The sequence below is a fragment of the Mustela erminea genome, chromosome X (genome assembly GCF_009829155.1).
Source record: "Mustela erminea isolate mMusErm1 chromosome X, mMusErm1.Pri, whole genome shotgun sequence".
NCBI classification, from domain to species: domain Eukaryota; kingdom Metazoa; phylum Chordata; class Mammalia; order Carnivora; family Mustelidae; genus Mustela; species Mustela erminea.
In genome coordinates this window covers 78,221,359-78,237,681 of record NC_045635.1, presented here as the reverse complement: position 1 = coordinate 78,237,681, position 16,323 = coordinate 78,221,359, and the positions used below count along the sequence as shown (strand labels likewise).

At 35.9% G+C, this 16,323-nt stretch overlaps 1 protein-coding gene across 1 annotated transcript in view; it reads right to left on the bottom strand.

Moving 5' to 3' along the window:
- The window catches only part of DIAPH2 (diaphanous related formin 2), a 958,873-nt gene that overhangs the window by 171,090 nt on the left and 771,460 nt on the right, over positions 1–16,323 (bottom strand). Inside the window, exon 26 of the mRNA XM_032331686.1 lies at positions 1,536–1,631. Coding sequence (XP_032187577.1) covers positions 1,536–1,631 — 96 coding nt within the window. The remainder of the gene's footprint in view (positions 1–1,535; positions 1,632–16,323) is intronic.

Below are 16,323 nucleotides of genomic sequence, written 5' to 3'. Positions count from 1 at the left end.
AATCCCAATTATTCTAATGTTGTTTCGTCTTATGGTGTCACTTATCTCTCGAATTCTCCCCTCGTGGTCCAGTAGCTATTTGTCCCTCTTTTGCCCAGCTTCTTTATTCTTTGTCATTTGGTCTTCTCTATCACTAATTCTTTCTTCTGCCTCATTTATCCTAGCAGTGAGAGCCTCCATTTTTGATTGCACCTCATTAATAGCTTTTTTGATTTCAACTTGGTTAGATTGTCGTTCTTTTATTTCTCCAGAAAGGGCTTTTATATCTCCCGAGAGGATTTCTCTAATATCTTCCATGCCTTTTTTGAGCCCGGGTAGAACCTTGAGAATTGTAATTCTGAACTCTAGGTCTGACATATTACCAATGTCTGTATTGATTAGGTCCCTATCCTTTTGTACTGCCTCTTCTTTTTTTTTTTCCCGTGGTAAATTTTTCCGCCTTATCATTTTGTCCAGATAAGAGTATATGAAGGAGCAAGTAAAATACTAAAAGGGTGGCAACAACCCCAGGAAAATATGCTTTAACCAAATCAGAAGAGATCCCAAATCGTGAGGGGGGAGAAAGAGGATAAAAGGAGGTTCAGAAATAAAGAAAGAAAAAAAAGGGAAAGAAATAAAGGAATTAAAAAAAGAAAACTAATAAATAAAAGTATAAGAAAGAGGGCTTTTAAAATCAATATACCTAATTTGTTCTTCTTTTGTAGAAGAGATAAACTAAAAATACAGATATTTCCTTAAAGGATATGGATAGCTCACCTACCTAGATTATTTTGAGAGGAACTATTATTTACCTCAGCCATAGGGTATGAAGAGAAAAGACAGACCATTTTCTTTTCTTTTTTTTTTTTTTAAGATTTTATTTATTTATTTAACAGAGAGAGATCACAAGTAGGCAGAGAGGCAGGCAGAGAGAGAGAGGAGGAAGCAGGCTCCCCGCCGAGCAGAGAGCCCGATGCAGGACTCGATCCCGGGACCCCGAGATCATGACCTGAGCCGAAGGTAGCGGCTTAACCCACTGAGCCACCCGGGCGCCCCGACAGACCATTTTCTAATACTACTGTACCTTTCCTCTCTTTAGTAATCCAGAGAATGGGATATGGATTGTACTACAAAGCCAAAATGACTTCTAGAAAGAAGCATTATTTCAGTTTCCTTACCTGTAAATAGCTAAAGTGACATCCCTAGGGTCAATTACCTTTAATTATTTAATTACATTTATGGTTTTAAAACATGTTCCACCCAAACCACATGCACATAAAACAATTAAAATCTTTAATATTAAATGCAGCAGGAGTACTTGTTTCTGAATTTTTTTGCGGAGTCTACAGTTATTTGAAGATACGTTTACGAAGTTGAAACTTGTGCTCACATAGACATAGAAGCCTGTTGAGACTTTTAATACATGAACTGAGATCGACTACTGAAAAAATTCACGAGGAATGTAGTAGTTGGCTATGAACATTCACATTTTATAATACCATGTAAACTGGAATATTCACATTTTATAATACCATGTAAACCAGAAGGAGTTTTACCTGGATTCCTTGGAATTCGCTTTCTGCGGTCTCGGAACGCTGCGCCTGATTGTAGGGCTTCTAGAAGATTATCCATCACACCAGTCTCATCACCCTCTGGAGGGAGGGAGAAATCAGAATTAATCTTAGAGCAATTAAACTACAGGAAAATAAAGGGGAAAGCTCCTGTCCGATTATATAATATCCCTAAATTAAAGACATATATCTGTTTAAACATAATGGATCCTGTCACTTTCTTGCACCACAGACTACTTTGCTTATTATGCACCATTAAGCAAAATTCATGCCAATCCCACTGTTCTTTGAACTTAAGGACCTTGTCTTTTGTATTATTGATGACACAGTATGAAAATAAACAGTAGCTGATCAGCTACTGGGCCTTCCTGTTAAGATTCTTCTAAGATATTCCTAAGCAAGATACCAATGACCTGGCTTAATGCAATCAATGTGTAGGGTGTGATCGGATGAAGCAGAGTTATATAAGATTAAATACTGATTGTATTAATACCTTCAGCATTCAACCACCATCTGTGATTATCTCAGAAGACACTATTTGCAAAAACACATTATTCAATTCCTACCTAATCCATATCCTTTACCAATTTCAAGATCCTGACATTGTAGAAGGAAAAGGTGACCACATCATTTGAAAGGGTGCCTTTTACATTTGAGAGACATTAACCAGAGTCTCATCATCACTTTTTAAAAAAATTTTTTTTTCATCATCCCTTTTAGAATGCTGTTGTATTTCTAAATTTTTCCTATGGGAAAAGAACTGTTAAGATTCCATAAGCAACCCTCAGTTTGTTTTGTGAGATTAAAAGTCACTTATGGTTTGTCTCCCTCCCAATCCCATCTTGTTTCATTGATTCTTCTCCTACCCACTTAAGCCCCCATGTTGCATCACCACTTCCTCATATCAGGGAGATCATATGATAGTTGTCTTTCTCTGCTTGACTTATTTCGCTAAGCATGATACGCTCTAGTTCCATCCATGTTGTCGCAAATGGCAAGATTTCATTTCTTTTGATGGCTGCATAGTATTCCATTGTGTATATATACCACATCTTCTTGATCCATTCATCTGTTGATGGACATCTAGGTTCTTTCCATAGTTTGGCTATTGTGGACATTGCTGCTATAAACATTCGGGTGCATGTGCCCCTTTGGATCACTACGTTTGTATCCTTAGGGTAAATACCCAATAGTGCAATTGCTGGGTCATAGGGCAGTTCTATTTTCAACATTTTGAGGAACCTCCATGCTGTTTTCCAGAGTGGCTGCACCAGCTTGCATTCCCACCAACAGTGTAGGAGGGTTCCCCTTTCTCCGCATCCTCGCCAGCATCTGTCATTTCCTGACTTGTTGATTTTAGCCATTCTGACTGGTGTGAGGTGATATCTCATTGTGCTTTTGATTTGTATTTCCCTGATGCTGAGTGATATGGAGCACTTTTTCATGTGTCTGTTGGCCATCTGGATGTCTTCTTTGCAGAAATGTCTGTTCATGTCCTCTGCCCATTTCTTGATTGGATTATTTGTTCTTTGGGTGTTGAGTTTGCTAAGTTCTTTATAGATTCTGGACACTAGTCCTTTATCTGATATGTCGTTTGCAAATATCTTCTCCCATTCTGTCAGTTGTCTTTTGATTTTGTTAACTGTTTCCTTTGCTGTGCAAAAGCTTTTGATCTTGATGAAATCCCAATAGTTCATTTTTGCCCTTGCTTCCCTTGCCTTTGGCGTTGTTCCTAGGAAGATGTTGCTGCGGCAGAGGTCAAAGAGGTTGCTGGGGGGAGGGGGTTTGGGAGAAGGGGGTGGGATTATGGACATTGGGGACGGTATGTACTTTGGTGAGTGCTGTGAAGTGTGTAAACCTGGTGATTCACAGACCTGTACCCCTGGGGATAAATATATGTGTTTATAAAAAATAAAAAATTAATTAAAAAAAAAAAGATTCCATAAGCAGAGTATTCAAAAGATGTACATGGAAATTCCTAATGCAAATGCATTTAAAACATTTTACCCTACTCTTTTCTTTGACAATTCTGGCCCTCAAAAACACTTTAAAGATTTGTTAGAAACATTTGTCTCAAGGTATTTATTGTCAGAAATGCTACTATACTGTGGATAATCCAGAGAGAGCTGAGATCCATCTTCCTATCTGGTTTAGCTGATGATAAAAGTACCCTAACTAAGTGGTTAATTTGAGTGGTTGCTAAATGTGTGGGCCTGGGGTAGAGGACAATTGTAAACAGAAGGCTTAAGAGAAGAAGAAGGCAGGAGCGAGGGAGAAAAGAACTGTTTCTGATGGTATTCTGAAGTTCAATTTAAATCCTACTTTGTTTAAAGAATGACTATGGGGTATCATATCACACACACACACGCACAAATATTCTCTTACAGGGCAAGAACAAGCTAAAACCTTTTTTGATTATGCCCTTTATTTGACTTGAGATTTTTTACAATGTTATATCAATCATTTGTTCTTTTAAAATGAATTCTCTAGGACATGATATTAAATAAAAACAAAGGGAGTAGAGAGGTTCTCAGGTCCAAAATTTGGTAAAAACAGGACAGATCAAAGGGAAATAGAGCCCCAGTGACTAACCAGGGAAGGGTGATTATAAACATTTAGGAATATTAAAGCTGCAGACACATCTGCACCATCACCTGCTCTCTACAGTACAAAGAAAAGAGGAACTGACAGTAGTTTGGCATGGCTAGAATGTACCTGGGAGAATTACATTTTAGGCAGTAAGCACTTCACATTTGTTGTATCTTTTAATCCAACTACACATTGATATAGGTATCATCTCTGTTTTTCAGCTGAGGCTACTGAAACTTAAGAGTTTAAGCATCTTATTCCAGATCACACAGCTAGCATGTGGAGGGGCCCAGGTATGAGCCCATGTCAATGTGACACCAAGACCAGCTCTCTTTGCATGAAGCTAATAAAAGACAAAATGGGGGAGGCATATGGTGACCAAATGATAAAAGAGCATAATTCTATGATATGGGTTTGAGCATTAGTCTATAATGCTCAACACTCTCGATATATAATGTAGGCCAAAAGCATGAGCTGCATAATTAACTTTAAACTTCCTAGGAGTCATGTTTAAAAAACAAATAAAAACAGAAGAAATCAATTTTTAACTCAATATATACAAAAATATTTATTTTTTAAAGTGTTTTTATCAGATTAAGTCTCAGAAATCCAGCGTGTTTTTATTTTAGCACATTTCACTTAGACTAACTACATTTCAAGTGCTCATTACCTGTATGTGGCTAGTGGCTACGGTATTGGGAAACACAGCTATAAGAAATAGAAAGTGACTTGATTAGACTTTCATTTTAGAAAGACTTGCTGGACAGCACTGTGGAGAATGACTCAGAGTATGGTGTAACAGAAGGCAGAAAAATGGCTAGAAGTATAGTGTAATTGTCGAAGAGATAAAGAAGTGAACTAAAAGGATAGAAGAACAAATGGAGAGGGTGGATACTTTGAAGGTCTTAATACAGTTAATAAGACCTGGCTGAGGGGGCGAGATCAAGGGTGAGGGAAGGAGTCTAGATCACCAGGGATAAACAAGTGAGAAAATATGATTATTTTTTGAGGAATATTTAAGTAGACATATCTAGTAAGCAGTTAGAAATACGAATCTGGAACCCAAGAGTGAAGTCTGGGTTGAAGCTAAAGATTTGGGTACTATTGGAAGATGGGTGAGATCACCCAGATATACCATATGAAAAGAGAAGACATTACAGGATGCAATTCCCGAGGATCCCAATTTTTATTTTATTTTTTTAAAGATTTTATTTATTTGAGAAAGAGAGAGAGAGAGAGAGAGAGAGAGAGATCACGAGCAGAGGGGAGAGGCAGAGGGAGAAGACGACTCCCAGCTGAGAAGGGAGTCTGATGTGAGACTCCATCCCAGGACCCTGGGATCATGACCTGAGCTGAGGCAGATGTTTAACCGACTGAGCCACCCAGGTGTCCTGAGGATCCCAATTTTTAATAGACAGTCAGTAGAAGCAGAATTACATAGAAACATGAAAGGAACTTTTAGAGATATAGAAATATAACCAGAAGAGAACCATAGTATAAATGAATTTCATGTATCCTTATAAAAACAGTCATTATAAAGATTGCAGAGAAAAATAAATATATGTATAAAAGTAAAAAAAAAGACTACAAAACAGTATGTGTTTATTATTTTACATAAATAATATGCAATTATTAAATTTTAAGACATTAAAAATTATAACAATGACATAGATGTCATTTCATTAAAATTCTTCAATGTAATGATACTGTGTAAATATTAAAAATGGAACAAATATGATATAGAGAGGAATTAAAAATAAATCCCTTTACTTAATTAATGGTTGTCATCTGAACACACCACTTGTCAAAATATTATGCTAGATCACTTTTCTAAACCATTTTTTTTGTTATTTTCCCCCTCCTGCTGAGGAGCCTTTTTAGACACTTTTTCCTAATTGTCCTACCATTAAAATTCAATATAATAGATTTACTGTATAATCTGTTTATATAGTGTGGCCCTTTGGAGAGCCATTAACAATTGTAATATCCAAGATTTTTCTCTGCCTACCTGGCAAGAACCAATATTCATCCCCTTGGGGTGATACTGTCCCTGCTGAGAAGGCATGTGTAGATGGTTCTATTAAAAAAAGAAAAGGGCCAGGTCTTTGTAAATATCACTGATGTATTAAAGGAAAGTAATATAGGTTTCAGTCTACTACTACTTTATCATTTGCTTCGTAACTTCTCAAAAGAATTGAGAGGTTTTCATTAAATACGTAACTTGAAGGAATGAAGGTTTTACAAAATTTCACATTTCAGTTACTCTTCCTAAAACAAAATAGAAGTCAACATGATCATTTGAAAGATTTTATCCTTCATTTTAAATGAATTTCAGTGAAATCTGGTATGTGATTGAATTGTGTGAGACTAATAATTCACTTAGAATTTGCAAGTTCACAGAACCATTAATTCTTACTTAGATGTGATCTGTAATGAGTAGATGTTTTTATTTTCTGTTTTTTGGTCTATGAGGTCAAACTCAGGGAAAAAATGTGTATTTTTCATTGAAAAGGAAACTAGTTTTATTGAATTACACAGAAAACTGTGTTTTCCTATAATACTTAGTTTACTCAGTGAAAGAGTATCAAGGAAAAAAATGGTAATGTTTTTAGGCCCTAAATGGTAATACATGGGCATGTCTGGGAAGTAAAAATTCAGAGGCAACTTTCTAACATTTCATCCTGAAATTAGATCAGAGATAAGTATTAAGGAGGTACAGAGTGGTTACAAGCAGTCCAGTGGGGCCCTGTGTAAACTATATATGTTGGGTAAAATGAAAGGGATGCATTTTACCTTCCCTTTCATGTTCCCAGTGGTGTTGGTCATTCAGTGGACACAGAATGTGTGCTGATTTCAATTCTCATCATCACAACACATACATCACCTGTGTTGTGTTGACTTAATTTCCCCAAAAGAGTTTGGAGATGCCATAGGTTAAAATTAACACTAGGTAAATAAAATATCTCTGGTACACCTTTGTGCAAGACTATTCCGTAGTGGTTGCACAAACTTATTTAGAGGCAATTCTCTGTGGGTTTCTCACATTTCTGCACACTTTGTGAGCACAAGCATTGATGACCTTTGTTCTGAACTATCTTTTCAAGACTGTTTTTGTAGTCAACAGACTTGAAATACACAGTGTCTCCCTTCAGAGCAGAGGGTTAAGTGTGATGATAGATTACATTTCCCTACAAAGTGTTCATTTCATTTCATTATAGAAGATTTGGGTTCCCTAAAACTTGGGTCCTCAGCAGTAACACAAACCCACTGTGTGCATAGCATCTACCTGAACTCACCTTGGTGTTGTCCTGCAGGAATTGGAAGGTATGGGAAAGCAGTATGAACATGAAGCTCACACTGCTGGCTATACTGTGAATAACAAGAGTTCTTTGTCTCTGACCCAGGAGTCTTGTTATATAAGCATCCCTGAAACTTTGGCAAGCTTACTTGTTAGTGTATAAGTAGGGTAAAATTTCTGACACTTCACAGTTTTTGAAAATACTATGAGATCTCCTTTCTTTTTATCTAACATTTTTAATTACAATATCCCTTATTCCTCTAAGAACCTAACACTTCTTGTCTCGAGCATTCCCATTAACTAAGACCCAACTCCAGTTTATTACTTCTCAAAAATGACTAAAGCCGATGCTACAAAAATTATTTCCTAAGATCCTAACAACCTGGGAATAACAGCTTTAATTCACTATTATAGGGGTGCCTGGGTGGCTCAGCTGGCTAAACGCCTGCCTTTGGCTCAGGTCATGATCCCAAGGTCATGGGATCGAGCCCCGCATTGGGCTCCAGGCTTGGCAGGAAGCTTGCTTTTCCCCTCTCTCACTCCCCCTGCTTGTATTCCCTCTCTCGCTGTCTCTCTGTCAAATAAATAAATAAAATCTTAAAAAAAAAAAAAAGTTGATCTGTTCAAAAGTTTAAGAAATTATCAAAAACCAATCAGTTTAAAGTGACCCAAAAGAAGCAAAAGGCTTCTTACTGAAGGTAGGACCCTATCATGTGAGATAATATGTAGATTATATAATTAAAAAAAAAATAAATCTATGGTCTCTGTGGAATAGAATAGTTGGGAAAGACTCATGGAAAAATTAGAACTTAAGTTCAGCCTCTGAAAACATTACATTGAAAAGGTTGCATAATGACTGGTTGGAGAACACTAAAATCTAGATTTAGTAACTCCTAGCACACACATACGTGCTCACTTGCTCTCTGTGTGTATATCAATTTACAAATACTGTAAAGTATAGATCTTATGCATACATTTGATGAATTTTCACAAGCACCTACAACCATGTAAGTACTACCACAAGCAAGACATTGAAACTGTCCATTACCCCCCGGTAAGATCCCTCTTGCCTCCACCACTTAGAGGCAATATTTGCTCTGATTTTTATCATCATATATTAACTTTACCTGTTCAGATCATATAATTTTAAGAGGGTAAAATATGTCAAGGTTGTTTTGAATAAGTAGAGCTGCCTGAATCAAATACGTACAGTCTGCATGATAAACCATGGGAAGAGAACATAGATGAAAGGTACAGGAGTTATAGCTGGATAGATTAGATCAGAGCAAAGTTCTAAAGGGCTCTGGGTATTAAATTAAGAACATGCTTCAAGGGACACTAAAAAGGCAGCACAACAGTGACATGAGAAAGGTAACATTTAAGGTCCGCCTCAGAGAAGTATACAAAATGGACCAGAGTGGGAGAGAAATACAAGAATACAATTTAATTTACAGTGACAAATATTATTCTGCCTATAACCCTGGGCAAAATTTTGGCATTACTGGTGAAAGACTAAATAGAAAAGCAAAATTGGTTTTGTGAGCAAGGTCATGACCAGTAGTAAATGGAAGTTGGCAGGGTAAGAAGGCAGTGATAAGTAGAGTACAAGAAAAATCAGTGTTAGATTAAATCTTTTTCACTCTACATATTATGGTCCAGATTAAGACAATGCTGCAAGATGCATGGATTTGTAGATCGCACAAAGTTGGAAGATGGCTCACCTACCAAAAAAGAGGTAAATAACGTTTCTTCTCTGGGATCTTAAAAAACAGCTCTTACAATTCAACAAAGTATAGGTAATAGACTAAGGCAAATACAATATGGTCAAAATAACACAGTGTGCTGCAGGACCATAATATCTGTAAGGGTTAATACTAATACCATAAATGAGTCAGAAAAGAAATCAAACCATGTATCAACAGATATGACAAAGCCTGGGCAACTTGTATTGCAGTCTAGAAAGCCTACACCTGATGGGAGGTTTTTGTTAGTTTGTAGTTGGGAAGTTTTTGTTAGTTTACAGTTTAATTAGAAGTGAGTGAAGAATGGAGAAAATGGCAATTTGGAAAACCAACAGATGGTAACTAAGATAATAGTCTATGAAGTTATTTACGGCAATGGCAAATATTTAAGAAAATCAAGATACAACTCCAAAGAGATTAAAAGAGGATATACATAGAATGTATAAAGGTTTAAAGAAAATAATGAAGGCAGATGTTCCTGTTGAAAAGAAGAAAACTTTTACAAGGGAAAAAAGGACACAGGAGCTCAAAAGAAATTATCAGAAACCACAGGATGAGCTAAGGGCAGTGTAGTAATTACATTACGTGGCACTAGAAAATTTGTAAAACAAAAGGGAAAAATGTTATGCTCCCAGGTTGAAGACTAGAGCAATAGTACCTACCAAAAAGCAAAATTAACCTGAGAGCAATTAAAGTTAAAAGTACAGGGAAAATGCTGGTTAGAGAGTTAATTTATTCTGTTATCTCATCTCCTTGCCAGAACAGGTAATTAATTAACAGTTTCCTATAGTGAGGTAAATCATCAGACCCTGGATAAACTTCATAGTGAATACTACTCTTCTTTAACAGTTAAGGTTAATGTTTTAGTACATTTTGTCAGGAAATAAATACTATATTAGGAATCACAAGATAAATTGATATTCTTCTCTAAAGTGATGAATGGTGGGGGATGAGGTGATTTCTCCCCAAGTATCTACATGGTAGCTGCTACCTAAGTTTGTCAGGGTAACTGAATTGATAAGTTAACTTTCCCTGATGTATCTGTAACTAAGAAAACTTGTTAACACAAATGAATGGATTTCTAATGGTAGAGTTATAGTGAAGAAACTTTTTTGGCCTGGGGCACATTTCTGGAAATTTGCCTATGGTAAGACAGCTTGATATTAAATAGCTGTTAAAGAATAATGTTTATGCATATTCATTTTTTTCCTAGTTACCTGTATGCTAGAAGATTGGGAGAAGAAAATTACACATCGTAAAAATAAACACCCAACAAACCTGAATGTTAGCACTTACCGTAAGACTACTGTTGATGCCTCTGGTAAAATATCTCACATTCAGTATTTTAAATAATTAATATTTCACAGGAACCTTTGAAACACTATGTGTATCTTATCAAAATCAATCATTTACTAAGGTCATGGAATACTTGTGAAGGGAAAATTATGCAAAAACAAACTTGGGAGAAGAATCAATTTAAGTTAATTCAAAACCATCCACCAAAGGTAATCTAATCTACTTTCTGAAAAGATGAAATAAAGATGTTTTTGGAAGTAGGAATTAATAGTATCAGTGATTTATTAAGAACTTCTCATATGTCAGGCCTGTTTTAAGGGATTTAAGTTGAATCCCCCCACCAACCTATTTTCCAGGTAAAGAAATTGAAGCATATTTAGGAGAAGTAACTCATTCAAGGTCACAGTTGGGAGCATTAGAACTTGGGAACAAAAAAAGAACCAGAGAGTATGTTTCTAGAGATGGTGTTGGCAAACTATAGCCCTAGAGGTCAAGTCCAATCTACCACCTGTTTTTGAACAGCTCACATACTAACAGTGGTTTTCACATTTTAAAGGTTTTTTTTAAATGTCTAAAAAAATTTTAAAGGTTTTTTAAAACAACAACAACAAAAAAGAGAATACTATTTGTGCTCCATGAAAATTTCAGTCCATAACCTTCATTGGATGATAACCATGCTCATTCAGTGTGTATTGTCTATGGCCACTTTCAGGCTACAACAGCACAGTTGAGTAGTTATGACAGAGAAACTTTGGACTATGAGGTCTAAAATGCTATCTGGTCCTTTACAAAAAATGTTCTTGACCCTCGCTCTAGAGTATGCATAGTCAGTATCAACTTCATGCTGGTCTAGGCACCTGTGGAGATCACAATTAGCCTCTGAGATACTGAAGTACCTTGGCAACCTCCATATCAGTAAAACAAAAGCTCATCATGAATGGAAAGTAGGAAGGAACATAAGCAGTCAATATCAGCCTTCTTGAAAATGAGATACCTTCATGTAGAGGGCCAAAGCCAAGAATGAGACAGGATAATGAAGCAACAGTTATATATATACACTTCTATGTGGATATATATTTAAGAGTCCTTAAAGTATAGTTCCAAAAGAAAAGTTACAAAAAGAGAAGGGTTTTTTCCCAAAGGTCAGTGGGAGACTTGCTTTCCATGTGCTGATTTCATGTATGACTGACAGGGAGTAATTTTAGCTTCTTTACAGAAGACCTCGCTCCTTATCTATGGACTTCAACCCGTCTGTCATATCAGAATACAGTACTGTACAATAAGCCTAACCATCTTCATAAAATATAAACCCATGACCAGGATGGAGGAGAGGGAGAGAAATAGTTTTAGCTTCCAGAACACCATCATGAGGCAAAATATTTACTTGTATCTTCTTTAGTGCCTAGTACAGATACAAGGTATGTGTGGGATAAAAGTGACTTTTCCAGAATGGTCCTTATGAGAATACAGTCAGGCAAGTTATTTATTTTTTTTAAGATTTTATTTATTTATTTGAGAGAGAATGAGAGAGCATGAGAGGGGGTAGGGTCAGAGGATGAAGCAGGCTCCTTGCAGAGCAGAGAGCCCGATGCGGACTTGATCCGCAGACTCCAACATCATGACCTGAGCTGAAGGCAGTCACTTGACCAACTGAGCCACCCAGGCACCCAGTCAGGCAGTTTTAACAACTGTCATTCACCATAGCAATAGTGGCAGCCTACCACTGAGCATAAAAATGTTGTACCGGCTGTTATATGCAACTGATGAAACACTAAATTCTGTCTCTAAAACTAATAAAACAAATGTTGTAAATGAGGGAGCAGATACTCTTAATCACTGATGCTGGGAATATATGAAACAAGTGGACAGTTCATCAGCTGCAAGCCCAATTTTCGAATCTGGTGTTCTCCTTCCTGTATTTTCTAGATTCTATAGAGTCAACTCTTCAGCCAGGAAGGCAGAGGAACTGAACTGCTGCTTATCTATTTTTAAAGTACAAGTAGTTTCACCTTGTGTATTTGGGTGTATTTTTCTGACCACATATTTTTGAATGCTCAGAGAGTATACACTCTTACAAACTCATTTGTTATTACAACTACCCCCTTTCAAATTGAGGACCACATCATATTGTTTTTTTAACATGGTGGTATTTTACACCTTTACTTTAAAAAAACCCAAAAACCAAAAGCAATTTGTAAAAAGCCAGGTATAACCAACTGGTTTATGTGTAGTCTCAATTCAGTAAAGGTACACACATAAAATTGTTTTTTGTTTTTTCCATCACTGCTCCTAGACATGTAATGTCCAGTCTCCCTTTCATGTCTCTTAATGGTATTTTGGCAAGCTTCCATAATGGTCTGATTGTAGTTTAAATACTAATTTTATATTTGCTTCAAGGTGTTTCTGTCCCCCATTCCTGGTTAGTTTTTTGGACCTGGGTATGTGAAAGGGAGAATGGGTAGTATAATCTATTCCTCCACTTCTCCCCCACCATACTCCACTCTCATGGAGTAATTAGATCCACTACTGGGGTGGAGCAAGGAGGAAGGAAAAGGAAAAGAAAGAATTTCTTTTATTTAACTGGCTACTGTTATACTCCTCTTGATGAACATGTTAGATGGCTTACAAAAAACAAAGGTGGGGGTTTAGTGTAAGGATGTATGCAGAAATAAAGAGGAATAGAAAAACAGCTTTCAGCAGCTACATGGTCAGGCATCATGAAGAACTGAAATACCATTCAACATACAATCATGACTAACCTTCTAGCTACAATAATAGCCCTAGTCATCTGTTAACATTACTTTATTACCTTGATGTCCACTCACACTTACCCATGTGCATCTACTCTTATTTATTTTTATTTGCTCTTCTGCCATTTGTGAACTAATTCTCTTTCTTTGTGTCTTTGAATCCAAACTCCCCAAGAAAAAGAGTTAAATAGTTTCAACCAGTACATTATAGACTTTTGGGAAGAGTATTTATAACAGGTCATCTCTTCTGAAATAGATCGGCCTATAGATGGTTGTCCTTGAGTCAAAAATCAATTTTGGGACCAATCTGAAAGTAGGGGAGAATCACATGGTACAAAACATAGTAAGCAATTCTTAAGAAGCTGCCTATTGCCACTTGGCTCCAAAATGGAGCTGAAGGTATGTACTTCTGATAACTTCCTAACTCAATAGTGTAATTTACACTGATGTTTCAAAATGGGAGAGAGACAGATTTACCTTTAAGCCCTGATCTAAATCCCTCAATAAGTTCTAAAGAGGAATTCAATAATCTGCTCCAGGAGAAAACGCCAGTCTGACTGGATACTTCCTGGATACTTTCTCAATCAACCAGAATGATTTGTCTACCCAGCAATCTCATTGCTGTCTCCTGATGGAATGGAAACAAATTGCTGAAAGATATTAGAAAACATACCAATGTGTCACTGGTAGTCTGTGGCCTTTCTGTCTCTTATACAGTGGGAGATGATCAATTTCAAGGCTTTTAGTTCCTTTCTATGATGGAGATGCCTTAATTTGAATCCCTGCTATCAACTCTTATTTCCACTATAGGCCCAAATCATCGGCTACTTCCAAATAATGTTATTTACAAAATTTCCCATCACCTCGGAAAATGTGTACTAAGACTATTGTAATCATCTGCAGAATTCCCCACCCAACCATATTCCTAGTGACTTTTCATCCAAATTTTCTCATTTCTGATTATTCCCCAGGCCTGGAATCTTCATCTCCAAATTCAAACAGTGACTAAGCTGTACCACTTCTTTACAGCCTGTAACTCACAGTCAGAGTTTTTCTCAAAGTTTAACATTCATCCCTTAATCTGGACAACTAATAATGAATCAACTTGGGGAATTCTGTTTCTAATCTTTCCTATTACTAAACTCTAACTCTAATCACACTATCCCCTTCCCCAAGATTCAATGCTCATCAGATCCAATAACTCCAATGGCCTTATTTATTATTGGCCTTATTAATATTTCCAGAATAGTGGCCTTATTATTTCCAGATTTTTTTCTTTGGCTCCTCCAACCATACCATCCAGCCTACTTCTCTTTATCATTCCTGATACATATCCTGAATGTTCACATCTGTATGTTTTCCCTCATGTACCTAATTTAAGAAATAAAAGATTAATGCAAATTCTAAAGAAAAAAGCAACAACAAAAAAAGATAAAGATAAAAAGATTTATACTTTCAAGTTTAAATGGATAGAGCTTTTAGACAGATTATTATATGGATATACTTAAGCTCACCAGATCTATTCAAGGGATCAAGTTCACAGTGAGTGTTATAGAAATGAATGACCTAAATTTAGGTAATTTAGATAATTTTTACAAATACATATTAACAATATTCTACTCTAGTAAATAATTAAATTTTATATAGATCTTAATTATATGCTTTACTAAATTAAAGGAAGTTTTTCTCCAATAGAAAAAAAATTCATTTCCCAAAATAAAAAAAATTCCCTAAGGTAGATATTCATAGTAAATTTAACATACTGCTACTACCGCTTAACTGAATTCAACCTTTAAATTAAAACAGAAGATATATTAAAAGTAATATGGTAATTATATATTAAGTGGTACTTCCTTTTGGTGTTTCAAACAATCAAGGCAACAGTCATTAACCTCTTCATCACTTTATAATGTTCATCTGGGGAAAAAACAGCTCTTCCAAGTTCAAATTTTCTAAAATTGAAACCCACAGAGCTCCTAAAAACATAGGGCAATAAAGCATAGGGTGCTTCATTAGAGGAAGTCTATAATTACAGATTACTGAGTAAATAATATGGATGCCACTGAATTACATAGGAGTCAATCAGAAGAAAATGGTATGGAATTACAAATTAGGCACCAATATCCCAGAGATATAATTATGTCAATTTCTGAATATTATGTGGTTCTTTTAAAATAAATTCATTATGGATGATAACTATGCTTAAATAACCTGCTAAAAGCTGGTTTTAAAGCTTTAAAAATACTGGCATTTAAAGAATGTCATTCCTTGGAGCTTAATTTCATAAGTGCTTTATTTTAAGTTGATGTGTCTACTTGACCTCTGCATTGAGTTTTCTTTTTAAATTCAAAAACTCCCATGGTTTGTATCATATACTATTTTATGAAATAACTGTGTCACTATCTAGCTATTGTTGTGTAATTCCTGTTTGTAAATATTGTTATATTTTTATTGAAAACAGACACTTAATTTCTTGCTTGGATTTAGGTAGAAAAGATTTACATTTTCACAATTGTTTCAACCAGGTCTCTTCTTGGGACAGGAGGCTCCGAAGTGGAAAGCAGGTAGGACTCAAGAACAATTCATCAGTACCGCTAAAATCATACCCTCAGCACACTCCTTATTTAATTTTTACTGCTTCTTTCTAGCTTTCAACATGTAAGTACTGGGCACTTACTCAGCAAGTATCACTGTGCAAAACAACTATAAGGCATCCTCTTGAGATGCACTACCACAAATAGGTAAACTGTTTATTTCTTCCACGTAGTCTGATTTAAAAATTAAGAGAATTTTTTTTTGCTAGTAAGCAATCTTGCCAGTCAAACTAAGTAAAATGAAATACTCTCTAAAAATCTCTACTTACTTGATGCATAATATAGCTGAAGAACAGAAAGGAAAATACTGTAGCTTTTTGGCTGTTAGAATAATAATTTAGTAGAACAGCCTACTTTTCCCATTATGTTTTGAGAATGGCTCAACTGTTTACAGAAGCCAGTTTCTATCATTTAGAAAATCAAATTGTTTTTGTATAGTCCATATACTGATAAATTTCCTCAGATAAAGATGTTATAAAGGGAACAACTGCTGATTTTATTAAG